Source organism: Echinops telfairi, unplaced genomic scaffold, assembly GCF_000313985.2.
Source record: "Echinops telfairi isolate 266 unplaced genomic scaffold, ASM31398v2 ScPeMD7_7436;HRSCAF=8474, whole genome shotgun sequence".
NCBI lineage: Eukaryota > Metazoa > Chordata > Mammalia > Afrosoricida > Tenrecidae > Echinops > Echinops telfairi.
This window is the reverse complement of record NW_022111336.1, coordinates 3,498,140-3,524,034: the sequence shown is the minus strand read 5'-3', so window position 1 is coordinate 3,524,034 and position 25,895 is coordinate 3,498,140. Positions and strand designations below refer to the sequence as shown.

Genomic DNA, 25,895 nt, shown 5'->3' with positions numbered 1-25,895 from the left:
ATATGCCCCATGAGGGCTTTGGATTCGATCCAGGTAGAAAATAACCGTGTAGAGGGATGTAAATAGTCGGTTATTCACACAGTAACCAAAGCGTGCTTGCAATCATTTCTCCTATGTTGCCAATCTCTTTTTTTTTCTTTTTTCTTCAATCTGAAATGATCAAAAGATTCTTTTTTGACTTCTGAGGATTAGTCACACCCATTATTCTTGTCTTCTTTCCACTTGGGCTCATGTCTCTGGATTCTCACTGACGGCCGTGGAAGAGAAAGTAAGACTGCCAAGTGCAATAGCCCTCGGTTTTGATCCTTTCTTTGCATTATTTACAAAGGACAGTTTGTGTGTTGGAGGGGAAGAAGGTAACAGAAGATCTGCTTTGGGAGTGGTTTAAGGCACTCTTTTATCAATGTGATTCACACCCCCCCCCCTAGAATCCCAGGTTAGAAAATCAAGGAGACTTAGCACCTGTATGTAAAAGGCAAGTCATCTTCAACCACAAATGGGGGAATGCAGGCAGGAGCCCTAGCACTTCATCCATCCTCCCTTTCTGTATAGCTAGGGACCAACGGATTCAACAAAAATTATTTCTAAACCTCATTTCATAATTTTAAACTCCAACATAAATTCCTTCCTAAAAGATGGACATGTAGGTATGGGGGTGGGAGGTGGACTCCATAAAGCTCCCATTCACTCTCTTGCTGTGGGAGTTCCCTTGTTTATCTGCCTGCACGGTACAGTGTCTTTCTGGAAATGGCCATTTGTTACAAGTGTATTCCTTGCCAGGTGCCTCCAATTCGGAGTTGATGGCAGGTGGTGGCTTTTCAGGGTGGTTCTCCCTGTCTCTGCTTGGTCAGGATTTATCAGCTCGGGCAGACGTTTTTTCTGCAGGTCGAATGAAGGTGCGAGAGGCCTTCCAAAGGTCCTGGAGATGGGACCATCGCACACAGCCTGCATGGGGAAGACCTGTTTCTGTGGACTCTCGGTGTGTGCCTTTCCCCTCTCTCCCTTCTCGGAGCTCACATCTGGATGGCCCCTGGAAAGGGCGGAGGCCTGAATGCAGGGTAATCTCAATAGAAGGTAGCTTCTCCTTGCGCTACACTGGTGTGCGGAATTGGTACACAGTCATTTTCCGAGGGGTTAAAAAAAAGCCCGCCTGAAAACAAGCACCACTTTTCCCACGAAGCTGCAAGCTGCAGCCTCCTTGTGCTGTGCATATAAAGTACCAGTCCCACCCACCCCTTCTCCAGATCAAGAACCATTTTGGTTCTGGGGTTTCCAGAAACATTCTAAAGCAGGGCCTCACCATCTCTTCTTCCTCTTTAATTCTGAGAGGTGGCTCCGGCACTTTTCCTCAACTGATGAGCCCTTTATAGCACTCTTCAAATGGGAATTTTCTCTATGGAGAAGTAAGACTGCAGAAAGGAGGGTATTTACAAGAGACCAAAGCAGCCCTTCAGGAGTGAACGTTGGCTTGTACATTTCTTTCCCTCACCTTCACTGATTAGTCTGTGAATGGGCAATAGGGTAATTTCCACACGTTTTTGTGACATTTATCCTGGTGCGCAAAAATACATGAACTGTTTCTGCCTTTTACTTAAAAAAGTGATAAATGTTCATCTTTTTTTCTTTAGGCGCAATTCATCACAGATAGATCCACATCTTTCTTGTAATCAGCTAATGAAAGGTTTGATTTTGGTTGATGGTATCTGAGGCCCTGCAATTAAAAAAAAAAAAACTTACCACGTATTGAATTGCAGGTGAGCAGATATTGGCTTAAGCGTGTCCCAAATTTCACAGTTAAGAGGGCACGGAGCCAGATTCTAACCTGAAAATCCAAAGCCCCAGCTGAGGCGACGTGATAGGGTGACCATGCCAAACTTCTCATTTTGAACTTTCTAGTCCCTTTAAAGTGTCCACGTTTAAGAGTTTTTTTTCTCCTTCCACACCCACCTTGTTCAAAATAGGGTGAATAGTTCTGCATTTGAGCACTAAAAATGTGTATGTATATATCATTCAAAGTTGCATTTTACTGCATCAAAGCCTGTCATACAATCCCTGAAAACTGGAAATATGATGCAATGGTGATTTATGTAGATGGGCCAAAGTAAGGAAAAGTATATGGAGTTATCTCTCCCGGGTTATTCATGTAATTGAATGGGGAACAAAAGTGTTTTGTTCCGTTTGTTGCTGAAGCTGATAGCTGGCAACCACACTTAGCTAAACTTCAAGAAATGGAAGCGAGCTGCGACTGCTTCGTTCAGGCCTCTGTAAATCTAGGAAGTGGTGTAATGGTGTTTTGAGTCCTGAATGAAGGAGAGGACTGAATCAGTGAAGGAAAGGATACATCAGTGGGGCTCTGACTGTATCTTCCCTGAAATGAACTAGAGATGTTGTCATGACAGGAATTCAGGGTGTGTAGAGGGACAAGATGTGGTGGGAAAGGTTACGGGTGGGGAAGGTAAAAGAGAAGGGAGCTGACTTCCTTCTGAAAGTAATGTCTGGTATCTCTTGGGCAAAGTTGAAAAACAATCCAATGTTGGTGCCCTTTCTATATGTTTCATGTTAGACCCGATAAAGAAACCCTGGTTTTTGATTCATGATGGCATAACAAGGTCATTTTATTATAACAGGAGTGCACCCAATTTGTGGACGTAACAAAGAAACTAAATTCTGGTTACATTCAGTGCCCAATAATGTCCACACTGTCCCCACCCCCTTCTGAAAATGAAGATAACTGCTTCTCTGCTTGCAAGATAAGCATTCTTCATTAGACTGGAAATCCTTGGAAGATGCCGAAGCATTCAAAAGCGGAACTTGTCTTTTTTTTCCTTCCTTCCCTCCCTCTCTCCCTCTTGGTTCCCCTCTCCTTTTCCTGACTACCCATGATAAATTCTAAAGTCTCTCTCTTATATTTTATGTTTTAGCCACGAGACCCAAACAACTTGCTGGGATCATCCCAAAATGACAGAGCTCTACCAGTCTTTAGGTAAGGACACCGGCATGTTTGTTCCAGGTGAAATGACAGACGGTTTTCAGAGCAGAGCCGTTTATAATGTACAAGCTGGTGGTTGTCTAAATATATCACGAGGGTGTTTAAAGGGTGAAAGTGCTGGCACCTTTCTATCCAAAATAGACAATCAGCTTGCTTTTTCAGAGGTTCTTTGAAAAGAACTTTTAGATTTTCTTTGATCCTGGAAAGAGATCAGTGTACCTTGGAGGACGTAAAAGTCTTTTGCTGCCTCAAGGGCAGGGGAGACCTGGGCATATGCAACTCATCCTCCCCAAGAAACGAAAAGAGTTCTGAGTTGCTCTTATTGATTTCCTCCGTGTAGCATCAAGACAACAATGCTCTCATCGTGCAAAGGAATTCTCCACGGTCTTTGCTATGCTCACAATTCCTAATGCTTCTCGGGTCATCCTTGTAAACATCGAAATGATGTCTCTGCTATGGCTTCTGTGGTGTTTGTGTGGACAATGGTCCCCCCTCCCTAATATGGGATGTTTTGAACAGGTGCATAGCCAATAGATTAAGTGGAAAGCCACCCATATTTATAGCACTCGATGAAAGTCTCTCCGGGTTGTTGTAGATCTGTCAGGAACAACCTGATTGTTTTTCCTTTTTTCAAAAAATCACAAAAGTTAGTCTTGATTTGGCTTCCACTGAAAATTTCTAAGTCTGCATTTTTGTGAATGGACATATTTATGGACTAAAGCTCATGTGATCTCCTTGGATGTAAAGTGACGTCACACAACTCCTAGGAATCCGGATGCTTTGACAGACAGACTGGCTGTAGTATGTATACACATGCTGTGTGCCGCATTTATTGCTGCTTTTCTATTCTCAGGAATTAACCAACTGCAGCTATAGGGACACGAAGCAGAGGACCAGGAGAGATTGCAGACAAAAATGGATTTACAGAACTTATTGTCTCTACAAAATAGGTTCTTTATTCAAAATATATCTGAAAACTGAACAAAAAAAGATGAGAGGGAGAAAATCACTTGCTCTAATTCTGCTGTTCAATTCACTTCACCTAATCACACGCCATCTTAATCCATCACTGTATGTACACGCACAACATATTGTAAACATTTTAAAGAAAGTGGCAATCGTTTTTACTTCTCTGTAAGTGCTACATTTGTAACCCTAACAGACTGTGTTTTGCCTTATCATCTTGGATTGTTTGGACCGCTCGTGGAAACCTTGGAGAGATTTGGGGGGACGGTGGGCGGGGAGGAGAGGGGAGCAGGTAATTAGATGTATGTGGCTGACACAGACCAGTTTGGGGATTTTGACAAATGAGAGAAAGTAGCCTTCATTTGAAGTGGGCTGCAGTTGGGCAGGGAGAGCTGGCACACAGCTCAGTGCTCTCAGAGCCTCGGAGTCTTTACAAGAAACCCGAACTCTGTCATCCAAGAGCACATTTCAGTGTGTTCCTGGGTTTCCAGATGACAGGCTCAGGCACTGGTTACCTTTCCTACTCTAATCACCTTGATCTCTAGTTTTAATATGTTAGTTTTCTGTTCGTTTATTTAAGGAGCCCTGAGGGTGGGGGTTACAAGTGGAGCTGCTAACTGCAAGGCGGGCAGTTCAATCCAACCAGAAGAGCCATGAGGCGCTCTGCTTCTGCAAAGATTCACAGCTGTGGAAACCGCAGAGAGCAGTTCTGTTGCGTCCAATAGGATCAGAATCCAAGCGATGACAGTGGGTAGGCTGATTTATTAGGATACAATTGATACTTGTTCACATACTTGAAAGGTTTAAAATACAGACAAAGACATGAAAACGAAGACAAATCATTCTCAAAGAACCTCTTACTGCTCAAAGCAGCTCCATAGGACAGGGTAGAACTGCCCCATCTGTTTCCAAGTGGAACTCTACAGGAGTAGAAAGCCTCTTTCTCCCACAGTGCCTGGTGAGTTCGAACTGCTGACCTTGCAGTTAGCAGCCCAATGTGTAACCCACTACACCTCTAGGGCTCCCTTAAGCCACCTCTTACAGCTGTTTAATAATGAACTAATCATTTGTTTCAAATTTTTCTTTCTACACATACATTTTTTTTAAACAAAAGTTTTGTGGTCTTTTTTCAAATTTTCTTTTTTTTAATTTTAAAACTTTTGATTGTGATTCGGGTGAACTTTTACAGAGCAAACCAATTTGCCATGCAAATCATTCATACGCATTTTGCTGCACGTTTATTGCCCACACTCTAGCAACACTCTTCCCAATTCCTCCTCCTCCTTTCCTAGCGCTTCCTGCCTACACTACTAGGTTTCAGGGCAGATGCGGCTCTGCTGCTCTCGTTTGCACCCTTCCTTTTTATAAGCTGCATTCTGTTCACCTAAAGATAATGTCCGTGGCTGCATTTCCATTTTGGTGCACGGCATTCTCTACCAACTTACTTGTAATTATTCTGTAATAAGAAAACACAAACATGGTTGATTAAAAAAAAACACCCAAACTCATTATGATTAGCTGAGTAATCAATGAGCAGGTGATTCCACCTTTAGTGGGAACTCGTTTTATTTTGTGCTGCTGTTATCACAGTATCATTGTATGATTTATCATCCTCATCTTCATCCTTGAGAAATGTCTCAGTAGTTCTGAGGTGATCGTGAACTCAGACTTGGTAATCTGGATTTTGCAGTTGCGGAGGATTTCAAATCTCATATATTCCAACGTTTTTCTTTAATTAGATCAACTTTATTGTAATATGATATACATGTAATAAAACAGCCATCATAAATCAGAGGTTGATTCCAATTCCCTTTGGAAGCAGGTTTCTTGCTAGCCTAATCACAAACAAGGTATTCAAATGGCCATTTCTGCTTCCTATACTAGTTCTCATACTTGTATACTACACTCAAATAGTCCCTGGACTGATTTTTATCCCAAGTAACATCTCCCATTTTTGGAGGGCCCATTGGACACACTGCTCATGTGACTTGACCAAAACCAACTTGCATAATCTGTGATATTGAGACTCCCATTCAAGAAAGCCTCAGAGAGACCAATAGTTCGAGCTGTACCGAGTAGGCCACAGTGGGATTTATCTCAAGCAAATCCAAATACTTGCCCGGTTTCATTTTATTAACTGGGTATAAAGTATGGCCAAGTGCCTTACTAATATGTGAATATATAGGAATTGACAGTTTTACCTATTGATAGAAAGTAACCTGACTAGTATGAAAACAGTTGGTCTTTTGACAAAGCTATAGTATCTCTGCAAATGGCCTTAGAGGCTCCTACACAGTCTTCCCTATTGTTTGACATACGTGCAAAGATTGACTTCACTTGTATGTCTGCATTCCTAAGAAAATGTTGCCGCGTCAGGTACCATCACTGCCCCTTTTCTGGATGGTTGTAGTGCTTCAAGCCCTTTATGTCTTATAAAATTTTACTTGTTGGTATATTTTTGTTTTGTAGGGAGGCAATTCCTTTAGGTCCAAGTTGCTCATCAAGACCTGGATGAAATGTATCAATTCGTTAAAGTTGGCTAAAGTGGGAATGGTGGTTTGGTCTGGTTTTGTCAAATGTTTGAGGCAGTACCTAGAGCCCACTAACTTAATAAGGTTTCACGTCTGTAGTGACATGTTAAAAATATCAAGATGTTCCTTGTCTACGCCTACCCACCACTCCAGACATCAGTGGTCGAATGTACTCAAATAAAAACTCACGGTCATTGAGTCAATTCCAACTGATACTGATCCTACAGGGGTTCTTGAGATACATGAAATGTTACACATTCGTACATATGCCCATTTCCAAGGAATTCCCAATTCCTTAATGTACTAAAATAACCCACCAGCCTTTTCAGTACCTATTTATGCTACTTCCCGACCTCAACAAAAGCATTCACCTACAGACAGATATCTCCCAGGAATAGAATTACAGGTAATTTTCCTTTTCCTGTACTATCTAAAACAACACACTCTTCTACAGCATTAAAGCCAAGGAGATCATCTCATGCATTTTAGTCTGTAAATGTGTCTGCAGTCAATGTCACAGGAGCCTATAATTGTCTTCCTCTGTCATCCTTACTGTCAAGAGGCAGGGGTCAGACATGCCTCTCCACTCCATCCTTGTTTACCTTTTGTGACACCCACCCTTCCTCCCAAGGCACTCTACTTGTGTGATAGGTTTGATATTTGTGGTCATGGCTACACAGAACACACCAACAAAACTCACAATTATGAGGGTTTATTAGGGAAGTTGATCAGTTTGCACAAGTCAGGCTCAGTAAACAGTAATGATACAGTTTTTGGTCCTCTGCAACACCCCTCAGCTAGCAACTAAGTCTCTCTCTGGTCCTCTGCCACATGGTCTCCAGGCCTCTGCGGGCCAGGAATCCAGCCTGTCACTCTGACTCATGGTCCCATAGTCCCCATGCCACAGTAACAGATGCCTCTGGTCTCAGCCTCTGCCACTTGAGACCCACCTGGAACATGTCCTTCCTTCCAGTGGTCCTGGGCTTTTTCTCTTGGTGGTGTAGAGTCAGGCATTGGCCTGCGATCCTCAGAGTCAGCAGTTTAAACCACCAGCTGATCCTGGTGGGCTTTTTACTCCCTTTAACAGAGTCTTGGAAACCCACTTGGAGCCACTGTGAGTCAGCATTGGCTCATCCTCTTAGCCAGGGGGTGGTAACAAAAACTGACATGCCTCTTCTCAGAGAATTACACAAACCCTATTTGTATCGTCCCACCCAATCATGTGGTGGGAGTTACAGAGAAATGGATAGGAGAACCATATTAAGAAATTTCAATCGACCACAGTGGCCATTAACAAACAAACAAAAAAAGCAATCCGGAAACTTTTTATTAGAAAAAGTAAAACTTTTTTGATCAACATATTCCCAGCTAGCCATAGATAAAGCACATTCATTTCAGATGAATCCATCGAGTGTTAGAATCAGTTGTAGTTTCCCCTTATGTATACACTGTTTACCCATTGAAAAAAGTTTAAGTTTAGAGGAAAATAATGTTCATGCTCCCATGAAAACACACCTTAGCAGAGAAAGATGAAATTTTTTAAAATGTTCACAGTGATGACATGATATCCATTAGAAATCTGAGAATTGGCAGGTCGGCAGAAAATTCATTTAGACAACAGAGTTTGATGAAAGCACTTTATTGAGTTTAAGAAAAAAAAAACACAAGGAAGAAATCAGTGAGAACAGCTTGAGAATGGTTTTCTTTCTAGTATTTTTCCAGGGCCACACTCAGTGTGGAAGCTGCTGACTGCAAAGTTGGTGGCTGGAGAGTCTACACAGTGTTTCCATAGGAGAAGCACCTGGCCATTCCCTCCCATAGATGATGGAAAGAAGACCCCATGGGGTCAGTTCGATTCTGTAACACACAGGAGTCAGTATGAGTGAAAAAGAACTTGATGACCCCTAACAGCATTATTTTAATTTAGACCCTAGTGTGTTGATCGTTGAGCCCTGGTGTCATTGAGCTGCTAACCAGAAGGTTGGCAGTTCAAACCCACCAGTTGCTCCCTGGGAGGGAGAAAGGTAAGACTGCCTGCTCCTATAAAGATTTAAAAGTCTTAGACACCTAAAAGGACAGTTTGACTCTGTCCTATGGGGAGAGTATGAATCAGAATAGACTCTCTGGCCATAGGTTGTCTTTATACCTTTGGAGCCCTGGTGGATCAGTGCTTCAGGGCTTCACTGCTAACCTAAAGATATTCAGTTTGAACCCCTAGAAGTAACAAGGCAGTCTAGTTCCTTTAAGACTTACGCCTTGATTGGACATCCCTTTACGGAAGGATGGCGGGGAGGAGACGAGCCAGTCAGGGTGCAATGTAGCAGCGATGAAACATACAATTTTCCTCTAGTTCCTAAATGCTTCCCCCCCGCCCCCCCCCCCCATCATGATCCCAATTCTACCTTACAAAGCTGGCTAGACCAGAGGATGTACACTGGTACAGATAGGAACTGGTGATCTCTTGGTGTGAGTGGCTATACTGAGAGTTTGGAGGGAGGGTGGGGTGGAAAGAGGGAACCAATTACAAGGATCTATATATAACCTCCCCACTGGGGGACGGACAACAGAAAAGTGGGTTAAGGGAAACGTTGGACAGGGCAAGTTATGACAAAATAATAATTTATAAAATATCAAGTGTTCATAAGGGAGGGGGGAGCAGGAAGGGAGGGGGGAAATGAGGAGCTGATGCCAGGGGCTTAAGTGTAGAGCAAATGTTTTGAGAATGATGAGGGCAATGAATGTACAAATTTGCTTTACACAATTGATGTATGTATGGATTGTGAGGAGTTGTATGAGCCCCTAATAAAACGATAAAAAAAGAAAAGAAAAGAGAAGAGAAGGCAGACGCTCCAGAGACACACGCCTAAGCTGTGAGAAGTCCTGACAGCTTCTTGGTGTGAAGACCAAAAGACAAACCATTATGATTACTTAAACCGTTTTACAGCTTTTGAAAATCTGTGTTGACCAAGTTGAATGGTTAGAAGGGCAAGCTACCTGCCCAGCTGCTGTTTGGTAGAAACCCAGCATTCGAATCCAGGCCGTGAGTATTCTCTCGATTATAACCACAAACTAGCTGGTGGTTTCCAAACGGGACCCCGAAAGCCTTCAAAGACCCTGACAGGTGACCCACCTGGAGGTTGCTTCAGTACCTCCTTTCACATCTCAGGAGGCTGGTCTAGGCCTTGAGAAAGCTTTCTGTAAGCAGCTTTATGAGGAAGATAAGTGGAATTTAATCTGGCCTTCTGAAATGAATTAAGATAACTGTAATTGCAGGGTAGGACCGTCTGGTTGGTGCCCGCTTTGAAGTCTGTACCCTCCACCTGTGACTCAGTCCACAGGCGGACTTCTCAAGAATTTCTCCGCAAGGGCTCAAGTAGAAAAGGTTTTGGAAATGATGATGGCAACCTATTTACCAATATGCTTGATACAACTGATGTATGGAATGTTATAAGAGCTGTGAGAGCCCCCATTAAAATGATTTACAAAAAAAACAAATGTATATATGAGGGATGTGAGAAAAAAAAGACTGCTGCCTTGGAAACTCCATAAGCAGTTCTACTCTGCCCTATCAGATCGTGATGAGTCAGACCTGATTCGATGGCAATGGCTTTTATCGTTATCTGTAGATAAAGGATACTTGACAAAATAGTGGCTAAGAATTTGCTTTGTTTTTCTCTGACTTGCGGCTGAGAACGGGGCAAGTTGTCTTGAAACTTGCTGTGATCATAAGAGCTGTCTTTTGGCTGACTCTGCAGACAAATGGATTTCTAAAATTTTAATCATTCCTATTTTTTTTAAATGCACATTGTGGGAAAAGAAACTGCAGGGAAACAAAAATCATTCCAGCCATCAGTGGCAAGCTGTTCTCAAGTAGGGACACTCTTAAGATGGTTCCCACAAGAACCCTCCGGAGCATCCATTGATGGTTGAGAAGGCATACGAGGGAGCTTCAGAAAATGCACGGGAATGTTCTACCCTCTTTTAATTCCATTTTCCATGAATTTTGGAAGTGCCCGCGTCGCCTTGTATCTTATCAGGAATGTTCTGTAGGGTTCCTGAGACGGATTTCCGATTTCTATGCACATACTTGGAGTCCCTGGGGGGTGCAAATGCTTAATACGGTTAACTGAAAAGTCTCAGAGTCAGTCTACCCAGAGGCACCCCCGAAGAAAGACCAGGTGATCTACTTAAGAAAAATGAGCCATTGAAAATCCTTTGGAGCGCAGTTCTACTCAGACATACAAGGGTTTCCATGAATTGCAATTGACGGGAAGGCAACTGATTATGAGCATGTGGACAGATGTAATGGAGAGATTGTTGTTCCCGTGGGTTTTCTTAGTGATTTAAAACCTAAAGCTCTTTAAAGGGGTTCCAAAAAGTATTTACAGAGTCAGTAGATGTTAGATTTACCATCTACTTTGAGCTGCATTTTGAAATGCTGATCTAATATTGATTTATGTGAAGTGCCATTATATGATTAAAAGCCTGTCATTTCCTCACAATTTATGTTGAGCCTCATGAGTTCCTCATTTGAAATTCTTAAGTAAACATTTAACCACCCCCATCCCCCTCCCCAAGCACACATATAATATGTGCTGCTTAGAAAAATAGATATCTATATATACTTTATAAAGCTATTTCTCAATCTGTCTTATTGAGAGCATATGAACTGTAACTGCAATAAGATCTCTGTCGAATGCCTCAGTATAAAACAGGGACGCCTTGAACTGCCATTGTCCTCTCTCGAAGGGTTGATTCTTCTCTCCTGCAGTCTGCCGAAAGCCTCTCTTAGCTGTTGCCCAGAGTTTGGAAACCACTATCCCACATGATATTTATCCAGATGATGCCAAAACGTTCATTAAAAAAAAACACTTATGAATGCTTTAGGAATTCTTAGGAGAAATTGGTCATCAGAACCTCCTCATTGAGAGGTAGCCCATTGGCGTGCTGCCTTCGGCTTGCTGTTTGTTGCTTGCCGAGAGCTTCAGAATGTTAATGTGAGGGCTTTAGAGTCTGCTGGCTCTCAGACTGGTGTCAGACTTCAACAGGCCTACATAAGGAAGCTAGGAACTTCCTCGAGATCTGTCACTTGCAATCACAAGGACTTGCATGCAGCTTACCCCCAAAGAGTAAGGAACTCTGTCTCCCATAGGAATCGTTGCACCCTTCTCCTCATGTGGCCTTGTCCCACTTTCTCTTTTTTTGGGGGGGGGGGGTCTGTCCCACTTTCTAAGAGGATGGGATATCATAGATATTTCCTGATTCATCCTCTTTCAGTGGGCTTTCTACAGTCCCTTTGGGGTTCCCTCCTGACTACATCCTGTGATTGGAAACTACAGGACTCTGAATGACTCAGTATAAATTCTTTGGCATTAGGAGTTTGTCCACATGCTTTTCTCAGCCTGTTTTGTAAACTCAACTGATGTCAACTAAGCTACTCACTAGTTAGTGGATTCCTTTCCATGGTGTTTGTTTCTAGATCTTTAAAGATAGCCAAGTGTTAAAACTTTTGCATTTGCAATGTGCTGCTACCATCATGCTTTGTACTGGAAAGGATAGCTCAATGGAAATCCCAGCTTGACTGTGACCTTGGGCTAGTCCCTTGGTTTCTCTTGGCCTTAGAACATATGTATATATTAAATACAGCTTACATTCTGAATATATGTATGTATTAACTATATCTCGAAACCACCAGCCACCCATTGGGAGAAAGATGGGCCTTTCTACTCCCAGAAATAGTTAACAGTCTTGGAAAATTCACAGGGCACCTTTACCCTGTCCTACAGGGTCGCTATGCATCATTGGCAATGACTCGATGGCAGTGAGTGAGTGAGCGAGTGATACATTTTTAGCTAAAATCTCAGCTTGGCCAGTGATCGTCCTTCTGTCAAAGCCTCCAGAGGTGAGTAAGGCTTGGTTGTGTGAATGTGAACTGACAACCCTAACCCTATTTTCCCTTTGTCTTCACCATCCTGAAGGATATGGAAAATAGAATAATCACATTTATAATAATTGTAGTTTCATTTGTCTAGCACTTTACAGTGGGCAAAGAGAAACAGCTTCCTGTAACCCTTACATGGTCTTAAAGTGGGTATATACATAGTTAACATATATATGACTTGAATTTTCTATCAAGTTCAGTTTCGGTTGTTATCTGCTTGATACTCTGGTTTTCATTTGGAATACCATGCTTCCATATCAGTGAAGGAGACAGCTGTTTCCTTCATTCCAAGTGGATCTGAGCAGGCTGAGGCTTAAGAGTTGCTCTGACTTATTCATACTGACATCTGGGGAGAAGATAAAAACCGCGTCTCGAACACATTTTATGGCTCCTAGTTCACTGTTCTCCAAGGAATATCCATTAGTCCTAGGATGATTTATAAAAGTATACTTTAAAAAATTATACTTAGCAGTATAATTAAGCTATGGAATCCAAAATGGCATTCTTCCTTAACTGAAAAAGTTCGTGGAGAAGATTTACGTAGATTTGCAAAGGAGATGATGGGAGACACACGGCGGTTACAGAAGCCCTGCTCTTCTGTGAGCTCGTTTATTACAAAGAAAGAAAACCCATTCTTGTACCTCTAGCTAAGTTCGAGTGATTTTTCCCATTGGTAAAAGAGAAGTGCGATTTTCAAATTAAAAAAAAAATTTTTTAGCATTCCGGCATTTGCTTTGATACTAGTTTTCTTGTGCAAGTTACTTGATTCTAAAAGATTTCTAATGGAAGCACAAATAGAAATGAAGTATTTCTGAATTACATCCCACAAAGTTGATTTCAGAAGGAGACCTCCAACCTGATGATCTCTCAGACTCTGTCTGGCCTACAATCGAAAAAAGCTGCCCAATTGTCTAAGGAAGAGGCTCATTAAGGTTACACCTGTAGCTGTGGGAAAAATGCAGGGTGTACATCATTTGTGGGTAGCTGGATCTGCAGAAGGAGACTTTTGCACACGGAGTAAAAGCGTCAACACCAAAATGTTGCTGCTTTTATTCAGAGCTTTGCAGTATTTCTTTTTTAAGGGCACAAGTCTGATTACCTCTGGACATCTCTTGGGAGCTGCAATTTTTGCTGGAACGAGATTTAGAACACTCACATAAAATAGTGAGTTTTTAAAGTCCAGACCCTCTATGGTAGTAATAAAGTGACCTAAAAGGAATTCTGAAAGACTCTCTTTATGACACAGAGGATGAATCCTTAGCCTCTTTATGGATCGGTGAGATTTTCTGAGAATACTGCCATTCCGTAAGTTTGATTGTTCCCTTGCATAGCTCCAGGGAAGTCCTTCTGGCACCCCCAAATTGGAAACGTATGTAATTGGCACAGATGTTATATACGAATGTGTGTACACATACATACTTTGACATATTTATATGCACTTGTGAAACGTACAGTGTATTAGAAATTATAACTTTATGGGAGTGGAAAGCCTCATCTTTCCCCCGAGGAGCTGCTGGGGGTTTCTAGGTACAGACATTGCGTATCGCAGCTGAACTTCCCGTGACATATTAATGGTCTGTTAAAAACCATAAAGCACCTTGCAATCCCATCGAAATGTCCGATCAGTGGATTCTTCTCTTGGAACAAGGTACAGGCCAGTGTAAACGTTGTTGTGTTTCTGTCAAGGTGCTATAAAAGTTGCTAAACCCACTGCCTTTAAGTTGATTCTGAAACATAACTCCCCTCTAGGACACGCTTGCCTTTCTTCCATGGAGTGGCCGGTGGGTTGGAACCACTGGCCTTGCGATTAGCAGCTGAATGCATAACCCACTACACCACCAGAGTTCCTACTGAGTCAAGGAAGAACTGAAAAACCAAATAAATAGCAGGGAGTCTCTGAGACTACTTAGGGCTGTTGACACAGTGGCAAGAGATGGTGTCAATGGAACCCCAGATTCCAGAACCATCCAGGTGGCGTTAGAAGTGGCCGGTTAAGACCACTAAGGGAAGGTGTGTGTGATCGTAGCTGGAGCCAGAAAGGAGACACAGCTACTGTCAGAGCATTTGTTGAAAACAGATGCTAACCTGTCTTCTCCCCACTTTATTTAGCCTTCTGCCAATGACTCCGCCTGGCCAGACTTACCTGAACAGTCAGTTGGTAAGGGAAGCTCAGAAATGCCATCCTCTTAATAAAGAGCAGAGCAGGGAAAGGTCAGCGATCTGTGAGACAATAAGTAAATGCCCGAGGTAAAGTAGAGGTGATAGATAGTGACGCAACTGACCATCTTTGCCAATGTATACAGGGAAGGAGAACCACGGAACGACGACTAGGACTACTGGACTGTTAAGTTTTCATAGGTTTTTGCGAAGTGGAACTGACAATTTAGATACGGCACGAGAAGGGCATACTTTGTTCAAAGGAAACTGACCTTGAAAAACAAAACAAAACAAGAAAGAAACACCAAAGTAATAATAATAATAATAATAATAATAAAAAAAAGTTATCCACACAGAAGTAGTCAGTAAGGATAAGCTCCCATGCATTGGATTCTAGTACTTACCTTGCAAATAGTTGTTTATGCTCAAGTTGCTCAAGACAAATAATGGATTTAAAGGAAAACTTGTCTTCCACATCTTTGTCACCAGCGCCTGGTTCCTGGTAGCCTCTGAGTGGAGTTCAGTAGAGCAGGGAAGAGTGATTTTGCTGGAGAGGACAATGTCCACTCGGGAAGATGCAGAGTTGAGGCGCTGTTTTCCTAAGGGCTAGGCTATGGCTGGCCAAATGGAACTCACAGGAGAGAGACCCTAAAGGAGAAGATCCAGCCTTCTGTGGAGAAAGACAGGGAGTATGAATGACAGTGTAGATTTTCTTGGCCATTGGATATCACAGAGAGCAAAACCAGTTGAACTGCTATTTTGGACCTCATGAAATGGAATCCAAAATGGTAATCGAGGAGGGATAAGACCTTTAAAAGAAAGCATAAAAAAAAATAAAAGAAAAGAAAGCATCAATATGGATTTCAACTTTAAATAAGAATTCAAATAAGGAAAGAAAAAAAGCAAACACAATGTGATGTGCAGAGAGCCTCATGGGCGGGGGTGGGAGGGCGTAACTCATAGGACGGCCATATCTTTCCTCCTCTGGCTTCCCTATTGTCAAGAGGCAGGGATCAGACATGTGCGCCTCCACATGCCATCCTTCTTTACCTAATCTGGCACCAAGCATTCCTCCCATGCCACTCTGCATTTTGGCTGGGTGCTGCCATTGGTGGCAGTGGTCAGATGCAGACATACTTACGGTTAAGGGGTTCATTGGGTTACCACACCTCAACAGCAACCCCTCTCCAGAGAGCAACCTAGTTTCTCCCTAGTCCTCAGCCTCTCAGCCATAGGGTCCCTTGGCCTCTGCCTCAGTGCATCCGGACGCCTGCATGTCGCTCTATCACAGTCCCATTTCTCCGGGCTGCTCCTCTTTTCTGTCTCATGGTCACCTAGCCTCAGTCTCATGCTGGCTCCTTTGCTCTGCCACAGTCTTTGGTGCCTCTGGTCTCAGCCTCCGCCACTGCACAAGAGAGCTCAACTGTGTTCTTCTTCCAGTGGTCCTGGGAGTTCTCTGTTTCTACCAAGATAGCCAGGGGAGGGGCAACTAAAAGCGTCCAATCTCTTCTATTAGTGTTACACCTGCCCTGTTTCCATAGTCCCACTCAGTCATTTGATGGGAGTTACAAAGATAAGCATAAATTAAAAAGAAAAATCCAGCTCGCTGGCATCAGGTCAATGCCGACGCCTAATAACCCCATGGGACAGGGTAGAACTGCTCTTGTGAGTTTCTGAGACTATAACTCTTTACCGGAGTAGAAAGTTTCCTCTTTATCCCAAGGAGCTGCTGGTATCAAACTTCTGCCCTTGTGGATTACAGCTGAACGCATAGCCACTACTTCACCAGGCTTCTTTGAGGCATTGCTAAAAGAATCACATTAAGAACTTTCACTCTACCACACCTCCTTGATTCATGGGTTCATTCACGCAGTAAACTAATAAGTGCGTCAAGCATGGAGAATCCTAAACTTTAGGGCAACAGACTAAAAATATGAAGGGAGATTAGATGTATTCGAGGCATAGAGATTTTTGGTGATTATATTTTGCTTGAACATTTTGAATGAACATAGGCACTTATTCTAGAAATGTTGGAAAATGCAATTGAATATAAATACAAAAAGCAAGGTCACCTCATCTCAGAACCTAGAAATACCCACTATTTTACATTTTAGAGGATTGCTCCCAGTCTGTTCTTCTAGTTTAAACTATATAGTTGCTTGAGGTTTTCTTGGTGTTTTTAATGTTACCTCCCACTGTAGTCATTGAATGTCATAGTTTTTTTTGCATATTTTAAATTTTATTCAGGTAGCTTTTGTTCAAAACATCCCAATTTTTGGACATTTAGCTCATGACAAGGGAAACTCAAATCTGTGGTGAAGTTGTGGAAGTGAATCTCAAATATTCTGGAGGCTCATTACAAACAGGCTTCTGAGCAGAAAGCCCACCTGTGGGGTACCAGGCCGTCTCACAACAAGCTCCTTCTTTTAAAAGCTAGTAATGCTGTAGAATAAAGGCAGTGCTGTAACAATACACAATCACTTCTCAAAGAAGGGTGAGTAAAAGTTATCCAATGGCCAATGTGGTTTGTAACTTTAAGTGAACAAACACTTTGATACCACAGGTATTTTATTGAATGAAACTTATTTTACCAATTTTTATAGTCTCCAGGTTACAAGATAACTATCCTTGGAAACTCAATATTGCAGGAAAATCGTTTCTACTTTTTTCCGTCATAGCAAGCAAATTTAGACAGAAACCCAATTTTATGATGAGTTTCTGTGAGTTTTACATTTTATAAAAATAACTTCTATGCAAGCATTCACTTACCTTCAATTTATCATCTGACATTATGACTAGGAGAGTAGCTTATTGTCTCAACACCGGTGTGTACAGTTATCCAATTCTTTTCAGTGTGCTTTGTTATACTGTCAATTTAGACAGCATTGTGGCCAATTTCTTCAATTTAGACTTTTTGGTCAAGTCCGAGTTAAAGAATATGGAACTAATAATTATTTTCCCCATTGTTTTCAATTCTTTCTATGCGCTAAGACCGTAAGGAATATCTTTCTGGATAGAGTCGTTGCTATTTGATTCACATAAGTGTAATGACACGCTCTTGCAAACGTGGGGTGTTACTTTTGCTAGGGTAAGTTGTTTCTGACTCCTAGCAATCATCTAGGACAGAGTAGAACCAACCATCTTGTGAGCTGCCAAGACTGTCAAGCGGAAAGATAAGTAGAAAGCCTCATCCTGTGGAGTGGCTAGTGGTTTCATACTGCTGACCTGGGGGTCGGCACATAAGCACATAAGCCACTGCGCCACTAGGGCTCCTTTGCTTCCATAATAGGAGGGTGTTAAGCATTATTTACACTTTGGGTACTGTGAACATTAATTCAGGAAAAGACCTCATTATTATTATTTGCATGTCTTTGATTACTCCTGACCATGACGTTTGTTTTTAATGATTATTGGGCAACTTTCCCTTTTCATGGGTAATATAAAAGCAAACTAATTTAACCAAACAAAATTCCTCCAAACTCTTCTGATATTGAAGAACTCGTAGCAATGAGAGATTCCGGCCGGGTCTTATGTATCATTTTTGAGTTAGGCCTCGCCTTTCTCTTTTCCAAGCCAAACAAGCCTATCCCTTTCTTCCGTCCTCTGTGGACCTGTTATCCCTACTAAATTAGATTTTCTGATTCAATATACTAGCTTCAGTCTCTTTACTTTTTTTTCAGATATGCAGAATTCTAAGCTACAGTAGTTCTCTTAATAAATGGCTATTACGTAATGAATAGAGGAGGACAATTGCGTTCTGCCTCTTGAATGACAGGAACCCATACATGCTATAGTTATAACCCATTTACATATGAGGCATCGATTTTTCCTCTCATAACCATGGAACTTGCCATGTTTCAGAACCAGCACTTTGTGTTCCAGGGTCTCCTGTGATCCAGGGTTTAAAATGTTTCAGGCCCTAGCACTCCTGGCCTTTATAAGTAGACACAGCACCTCTTATTTGTAGCCAGTAGGGAGACATTTAAGTTGTTTCCAGTTCTTTCTAGTTTTGGAACCCAAATAGCAACCGTAATATTTTCTCTAGTCCCTGTGTTTAAATGAATGTCAGTGTATAACTTATTTTTCAACACTAATTTCAATATCTTAATTTGGAATGATGGAAGGCTTGAATTCAAGTTAACAACAAAACACCAACAACACACACATCGCTTATCACTGCCCAGTATCTTTCTACCTATTGTGTAAAGATTCTAAAGTACATATGTCAGCTTCACAAAAGATTTTACTGTCTTCACTGGTGATTATAATTAGCATATATGAAACAGTTAGTAAATGTTATAATAACTTAATTAAGATCAGTGTCATTTTGCAGTATAGCTAGAAAGAGCAATATTGATTAGAATCATTAGGGAAAGCTGTTTAGAGAATAGAACAAAAGATTTTTCTAGGAAAGATTTTTTTTTTAGTACTTAGGTAAATTAAAATGTAGGGCTAGAATACTCCAGATAGTGCAGTCCCATAAACAAAGGTATAATTGAGAGAAAGATTGGCTTGTTTTGAGAATCAGCGAGGCATTGTTCTGTGACAGTGTGCTTCACATTTGGAGGAAAAACCTGATTCTGTGCCATTGGAATAAATCAAATGCCTTAAATTTTAGACTGAGGAATTGAAATGTAATTTAATTAACAATGGGGATACATTCTTTTCTCTTCGCAAGAAAGAGACTGCTAAAGTCTGTGTTTGGGAAGAATTTGATGGGTAGTGTAAGGATGGGCTAGGAGAGGAGGGGCATAGAAGGTTTTGGGGTAGAATTCTCACCATCCATGCAGATGGCCTAAGGCCAACTCCTGGTTCCAGTCCAGTGCATCAAATACATAGCCAACACTTGTTTGTCAGTGGTGGACGGTGTGTAGTTAGGATGCGAAACAGCTTTGAGTGGAGCTTCCAGTCTAATGTGGACTCAGAAGGAAGGTCTAGAAATTCACTACCCAAAACTAGCCATTAAAGCACCATGGAGTGCAGTGGACCAATAATGGGGATGGCATAGGACCAGCAAGCATTTTGTTCACTGTGCGTGGAACTCCCATGAACTGGGCAGCATGATGCAGCTAACACCAAGAGAGTGGGAGAGATCTGTTATTTTCTTTTCTTTTGTGGTAATTAAGATGCTGAGGCTCTTACCATTGCAATAAGGAGAAGAACTCACAGTGACTATATAAGACAGAGTAGAACTGCCCCTTTGGGTTTTCAAGACTTTAAGTCGTGAGGTCAGCTTGAGCTGACGTTGGGGGGAGCAGTACAGTGCATAGCCCACTACACCAGTAGTACTCTGTAAGGATATATCTCTTATCCAGCCTCTCAACCGCTCCGGGAAATACTTGATTCCCTCCACTGTGCAGACAAGGCTCAGAAAATGAGGTGATTTGTTCCCATAACATAATTAGGATTGAAATGGCCTTTAAACTCCTAGACCAGTGATCTCAAACACAAAGCAAAACACACATGCACACACACACATCAAATTCACTGCCATTGATTCAGTTCCCATGCACTGTGACCCTATGAGTAGAACCGGTAGAACTGACCCCTGTGCATTTCCAAGACTGTAACACTTTATGGAAGTGGCTGGTGGTTTCAAACTGTTGATCTTCCTGTTTGCAGCCCAACTCATAGCCCACTAGTACTCCAAGAAGAGGGCTCCAGGATCTAGCCCCCCCTAGGTTATACTTTCTTCCTGGAAGATGAGAGTGATATTGCAAAGAGGGAAGACTTGGAAGGTATTTGTGTTAGTATGGATAGACTCGAGAAACAAATCCATGGACACACATACGTGTATAAGAAAGAGATTTATATACAAGAGCAACTGAACATTGAGAAAATGTCTCAGCCCAGTTCAGATCAAGTCCATAAGTCCGATATTAGCCCATATGTCCAATATCAATCTATAAAGTCCTCTTCAGCCTCACGAAACACATGCAATGATGCCGAGTGTAGAAGATCACAGGCCAGTGGGTAGAAAGTTTTTGGATCCAGTGTCATTGGAAACATCTCAGCGCTGGCAGGGGTCTCTCTGTGGTTTCACCGGCTTCCAGGGTCTCCATGTGGCTTGTCTTCTGCAATGTCTCCCAGGAAGTAGCAGAGACAGAGGTGTCTTCTGCCTCCGAGGAGGAAGTCCCAGACTTCTCAGAATTCTCAGGGGAAGGCCACGCCCACACAGAAGTCTCATTGGCTATCCCCAGATTGACAGCCCAGCCTCCACCCCTCCACTCCCAATCCTTAAATTGACACCAGATTAGGTGACTATCTCAGTATTTGAAAAGTGAGAACTCAGTAACGATTTTAGCGTCAACAACATGATTCTTTAAAAAAAAAGTGCTTGCATTATGATGACATTTTGTAGCATCAAGTACTGAGGGACAGAGTTAAGAGCCTATCTTTCATTGAACAAGTATGTATCCTGGGTGCTGTGCTCCACAAACAGATTATGACCGGCTACGAATACAAAGATTGATGGTTCGAACCTACCAAGTAGTTTTGTCGAAGAAAAGCTCATGGCTCTAAAATTACAGCCATGAAAAGCCGATGGAGTTCAGTTCTGCTCTGTAACACACAGAGTCTCCACGATTCAAATCGATTAATCGGCAGTGGGTTTTGTCTTTCAGCTTTGTATCTCATTTTGGTCTTTGCCAACAACCCTAGGATAATGCATTCCATGTATAAATGAAGAAACTGAAGCTTAGGGAAGTTATGGTAACTCTAGCAAGTGAAGAGCAGCAGCTTTCTGATCTAACTGATTTGAGTTTTAATCCTGAGGGAGGTGAAGCCTATAGATACCTTCCTTGTCAAATTGAGACTGAAATAACGATATCAAGATTTGGAGTTATTAAATGAGGATGTATGTATTTATTGCCAACAGATAGTAAGACCCATCGAGTTGATATGAACTGCCCCATAGGGTTTCTGAGGCTGTAATCTTTCCAGAAGCCCCCTGCCCCTCCCGAGAGGCAATTAATATTATAGTTTATTTGTTTCCTCCTGTAGATATTTGATGTATAGACATTTATACACATGACACACACAGGAAGGGCTTCAAAAAGTTTATGGGAACATGGAATAAAAAGATAATGGGATTTTTACATGTACTTTTTGAAGCTCCTCCTACATATAAATTTGCTCCAGTGTTACATATTTACAGTAGAAAAGACAAAATGTTTTGTTCTTTGATGCCATCACCTTGGATTTAATTAAATTACAGCTTTAGTATTTTCTTTTTTTAAGTAGCATACAGACTGACAGGTTGTGAATGGAAATGTGCTCCACGAGGAGTTATGTTAGTATTCTTATAAAACCAAATCCTAGAAATAATGGTTGGAAGCTTAAAATAAGGTCTTTACATCAAACTTGGACAGTCATTCAAAGCTCTATACATGCCAATTAGTTCTCTTGACCTCTGAACCCATCAAACAAAGCATTGCTCAAAGGGAGTGATGATAATCATAGTGAAAACTGCAGAGATGACGAGATGGGTCATAGATTGATACATTTAAAGAAGTGTCTGTGACCTGGCTTAGTAATTCAGGATTTGGCCTACTGAGCTCTTTGATAGAAATATTCACATCTGTACCTCCTGACTCCTGTAACTCCATCCACTTCAGAACAATCACGACTTGATATGTCAGAGTTGTTGAGGAGGAGCTGCCCTGATGTCTAAGTGGGTTAGGAATTGGGCTGCCAGCTGCATGGTCAGCAGATGGAATTCACCAGCAGCCCTGGGAGAGAAAGAGGAGGTTTGCTATTCTTGTAAAGATTTACAGTTTTCGGAAACCCACAGGGCCAGTTTGACTCTGTCCTATAGGGTCACTGTGAGTTGGAATGGACTCTGACATTGAGTTTAGAGTTTTGGAATCTTGAAATCTTAAGAAGATCCCAATATCTCAAAATGATTTTAACGGAGCTTGGGGGTGGAGGTGAATTAAGCCCTGCTTGCTTCTGAGAAAGCTCCTTTTCCAGGTTTAATGTGAATGTCAGATACTTGTCAAGTCTAATTAAATTCAGGGGTGCTGTTCAAATTGTGATGAATTGGGAGCCCTTAAGCTGAAAGAGTAGGGTTGGGAGTCCTTCTGAGAATGAACCTTTGTATTTTGTTCTCTGGCCATGTCAGGGAAGAGACTAGCAGAGAAAAAGACTTGGCTTCTAGTCTTTATTTTTCTTCTAGCTTACTAGGGAACCCAGGACAAGGGACGACAGAGCTTTCTGATGCTTAGCTTCCTCATTTGGAAAACAAAGATTTAGAATTCAAAATTTCTACTTCTTTGGTGCTTTACTTATTGAACAAAAAATTATGGGTTTTGTAATCCCCTGAAGAATACCCATAGGAGTAGGTAGAGATGAGTTAAAGCTACCTAAAGAATTTAATTCCTCGTTGCCCAGTAACCATTAAATCCCTGAACAGTCAAGGCAAGAACCACATTCCTACCTTGAAATGAGATTTAGGCCTTTCTGAACCTACCCTCAGGCTGTGTTCCAAAAGTTTATTTGTAAATTAGTTGCTTAAAACTGTTATAAAGTATGGTTCGGGCCCAATAGACAGAATCCTATTTAACCCTAGAAGTACCTGTTGCCCTGAACCTTATGAATCCAGTTAACGTAATCCTTTAGGAACAAAATGCCTTTCTGGTAAAAATGATGAAGGAGTTATTCTTCATCTCACACAGCTGGGATTGTTTTTTGTTTTACTTTCAAAACTTCTCTGGATAAGGAACGGATGTTTGATTCTTAGAAATTCAGTCAGCTTCCTACAGGAGAAAGATGTGACTGGCTGGTCCTGTAAAGAGGAAGTCTCAGAACTGCATGTAGAGTACCTATGAATCGTAATGGTTGTGGGTCTCGTTTTGGTCACTCAAATGCCCCATTAGCTTGTCACCTCTCTTTCGGTAATCCTTATATATCTTCATCTTAGGGTTTCTATGATTCCTCGGCTTCCGTACCTTCTCCCCACCCCACATTTCATCTTCCTTTTCTAAATGTTCCTCCTTCAAAGGATACTGCCCAATATTCTCTTTAGGATTCTAAACACCATGGACAAAGGCAGGCCCTGTTTCTGATGTAGCACAGGACTGGGGAATGCCATCTAGGATGTTGGGTGCCCCCCCACCCCAAAAAAGGTTTGGCCTTGAGTCCAGGCTTCAGGCTGCAACCGTATAGGGGAGTTACTAAATGTCCCTGAGCCTCCTTGGGTACACCTTTAATGAGGGCGGTAATACGGAACTCAGAGTATCGCGAGGGCTCAGTGGGATCAGTGACATACAGCAATTGCCTCGGAGTTCTCAGTGAACATTGGCTCTCCCACCATTTACATTGTTCGTTGACACCCTGGGGAATATGTCAATAAAGAATGGGCTGAAGGTAAGGGTCACCTGGACCTTGTCGGAGGAGTTTCCTCCAGGAGTCTGAGGAGAAAAACAGGAAAACAGGTGCAGGGGGCGGGGGCAGGGGAGAGCAGATAAGAGTGCCTGGAAGCTGAGGTAAGGTAAGAAATATAATTATAAGTATTGTCTATAACCTCTATGTGACTGTGCTAGTCACCTAATGTGGTGTCAGTTTAAGGATTAAGAGTGCAGGGGTGGAGTCTAGGCTGTCAATCTGGAGATAGCCAATGAGACTTCTGTGGACATGCCCTTCTCCTGGGAAATCTGGTACTTCCTCCTTGGAGACGGAAGACACCTCTCTCTCTCTGGTGCTCCGTGGAAGACATTGCCAAAGACAAGCCACATGGATGCAACCAGACATCTGAAGCCTGAGAAGCCACAGAGAGAGCCCTGCCAGCGCTGAGATGCTTACAACGACACTGGACTCAAAGACTTTCTACCCACTGGCCTGTGAACATCCTGCATTTGGCTTCATTGCATGTGTTTTGTGAGTCTGAAGGGAACTTTATAGATTGATATCGGACATATTGGCTAATATTGGACTTATGGACTTGATTTAGGCTGGGTTAGGATGTTTTCTCAATGTTCAATTGCTCTTGTATATAAATCTCTTTCTTACACACATGTGTATCCATGAATTTGTTTCTCCAATCTACCCAGACTAACACAGTGACAATGACAATGAGTTATTGAAGCCAGCAGAGGGGATGGTTGGTGTCAGAATAGGATAAAGAGGGATAGTGCGGGGAGGGGATTATCTGATCCCTGCATCAGAGGAATCCTCCTTTGACAGATGTAGAGCTGGACTCTCCTCCACCAGAGAAGGACAGACCAGTCCCCAAGGACATTTCTCCTGTCCCATTCACAATAAATGGCTAGCCACACACTCTATAGTTCTATTTATGTCGAGAAAAATACCTTACTCATGACAACTTACCTAGTTAAAGAGTTACTTTAACATAAACTAACTGACAAAGCCGTTTACCATCAGTGGTGTCACAGAGTGGGACTCAAACTTGCTTTACTGCTAACCTGCTTCCCTCCTCAAACACCTGATTCTTTCCAGTGTGCCTTCTACGTTGCATGGCTTTCAGTTCAATTAACACATGAGTTTGGAAATACATTTGACTACAAATAACAAACCATTCTATTCTCTAACAACCACATGTCGTTATTCGCTGTCCTGTCGGCTCCAACATGCAGTGGTCCTTTAGGACAAAGTAGAGTTGCCCCATAGGATTTCTAAGACAGGATCTTTATGGGAGTATTCAGCCTCATCTTTCTTTCACAGTACCGCTGATCTTGAGGTTAGCAGCCCAATGCTTAGCCCCTAGCGCCACTAGGGCTCCTTGATTCACCTATAATAAAGGCATGCTTTCTTATTTCTGGAGAAACATGATATGTTTCATCAACAGTGAAACCCTGATGAAAGTTGGAAAGTTCTCCTCAGACCATAATTCAATTCAAACATTGAAAGCCAACATCTATTGTCCCAGGTGCTCGCGATATGTAAACACAACAGAATTTCCTCAGAAGGTGAATTTTTTTGATGTCCATCAAGAATAAGAATGAGAGCTGAAGTTATTTATTATTATAGCACTCATTTTAAAATCAGTATTGCTATGTATTGGGTATTTGAATTTAGCTGAAATAAATCTTTAGAGGATAACTTAGAAATTCATCAGTTTCATAAATAACATGGCTTATATGCCACATGTTTAACTCCATTCACCTTAAAACATTTTTACTTTAGTGTAGCCTCTGGTGCAGTGTGAATCACCTTTACATTTAATATATAAAAATGCAAAACATTCTGTATATTACATGGCTGGGTAGGTATGTATTGCTTTGGCACTTCACAAACACCGAGGAAATGTGTACTGATTTGCATGGGGGCATTATTGTAGTATTAAATTAAAAAA

At 41.9% G+C, this 25,895-nt stretch overlaps 1 protein-coding gene across 4 annotated transcripts in view; it reads left to right on the top strand.

Moving 5' to 3' along the window:
- DMD (dystrophin) overlaps positions 1 to 25,895 on the top strand; it is a 2,430,848-nt gene that overhangs the window by 2,276,031 nt on the left and 128,922 nt on the right. For all 4 annotated transcript variants that reach the window (XM_045298663.1, XM_045298661.1, XM_045298660.1 and 1 more), the window contains one exon: positions 2,922 to 2,983. In XM_045298663.1, the coding sequence (XP_045154598.1) occupies positions 2,922 to 2,983 (62 nt within the window). The remainder of the gene's footprint in view (positions 1 to 2,921; positions 2,984 to 25,895) is intronic.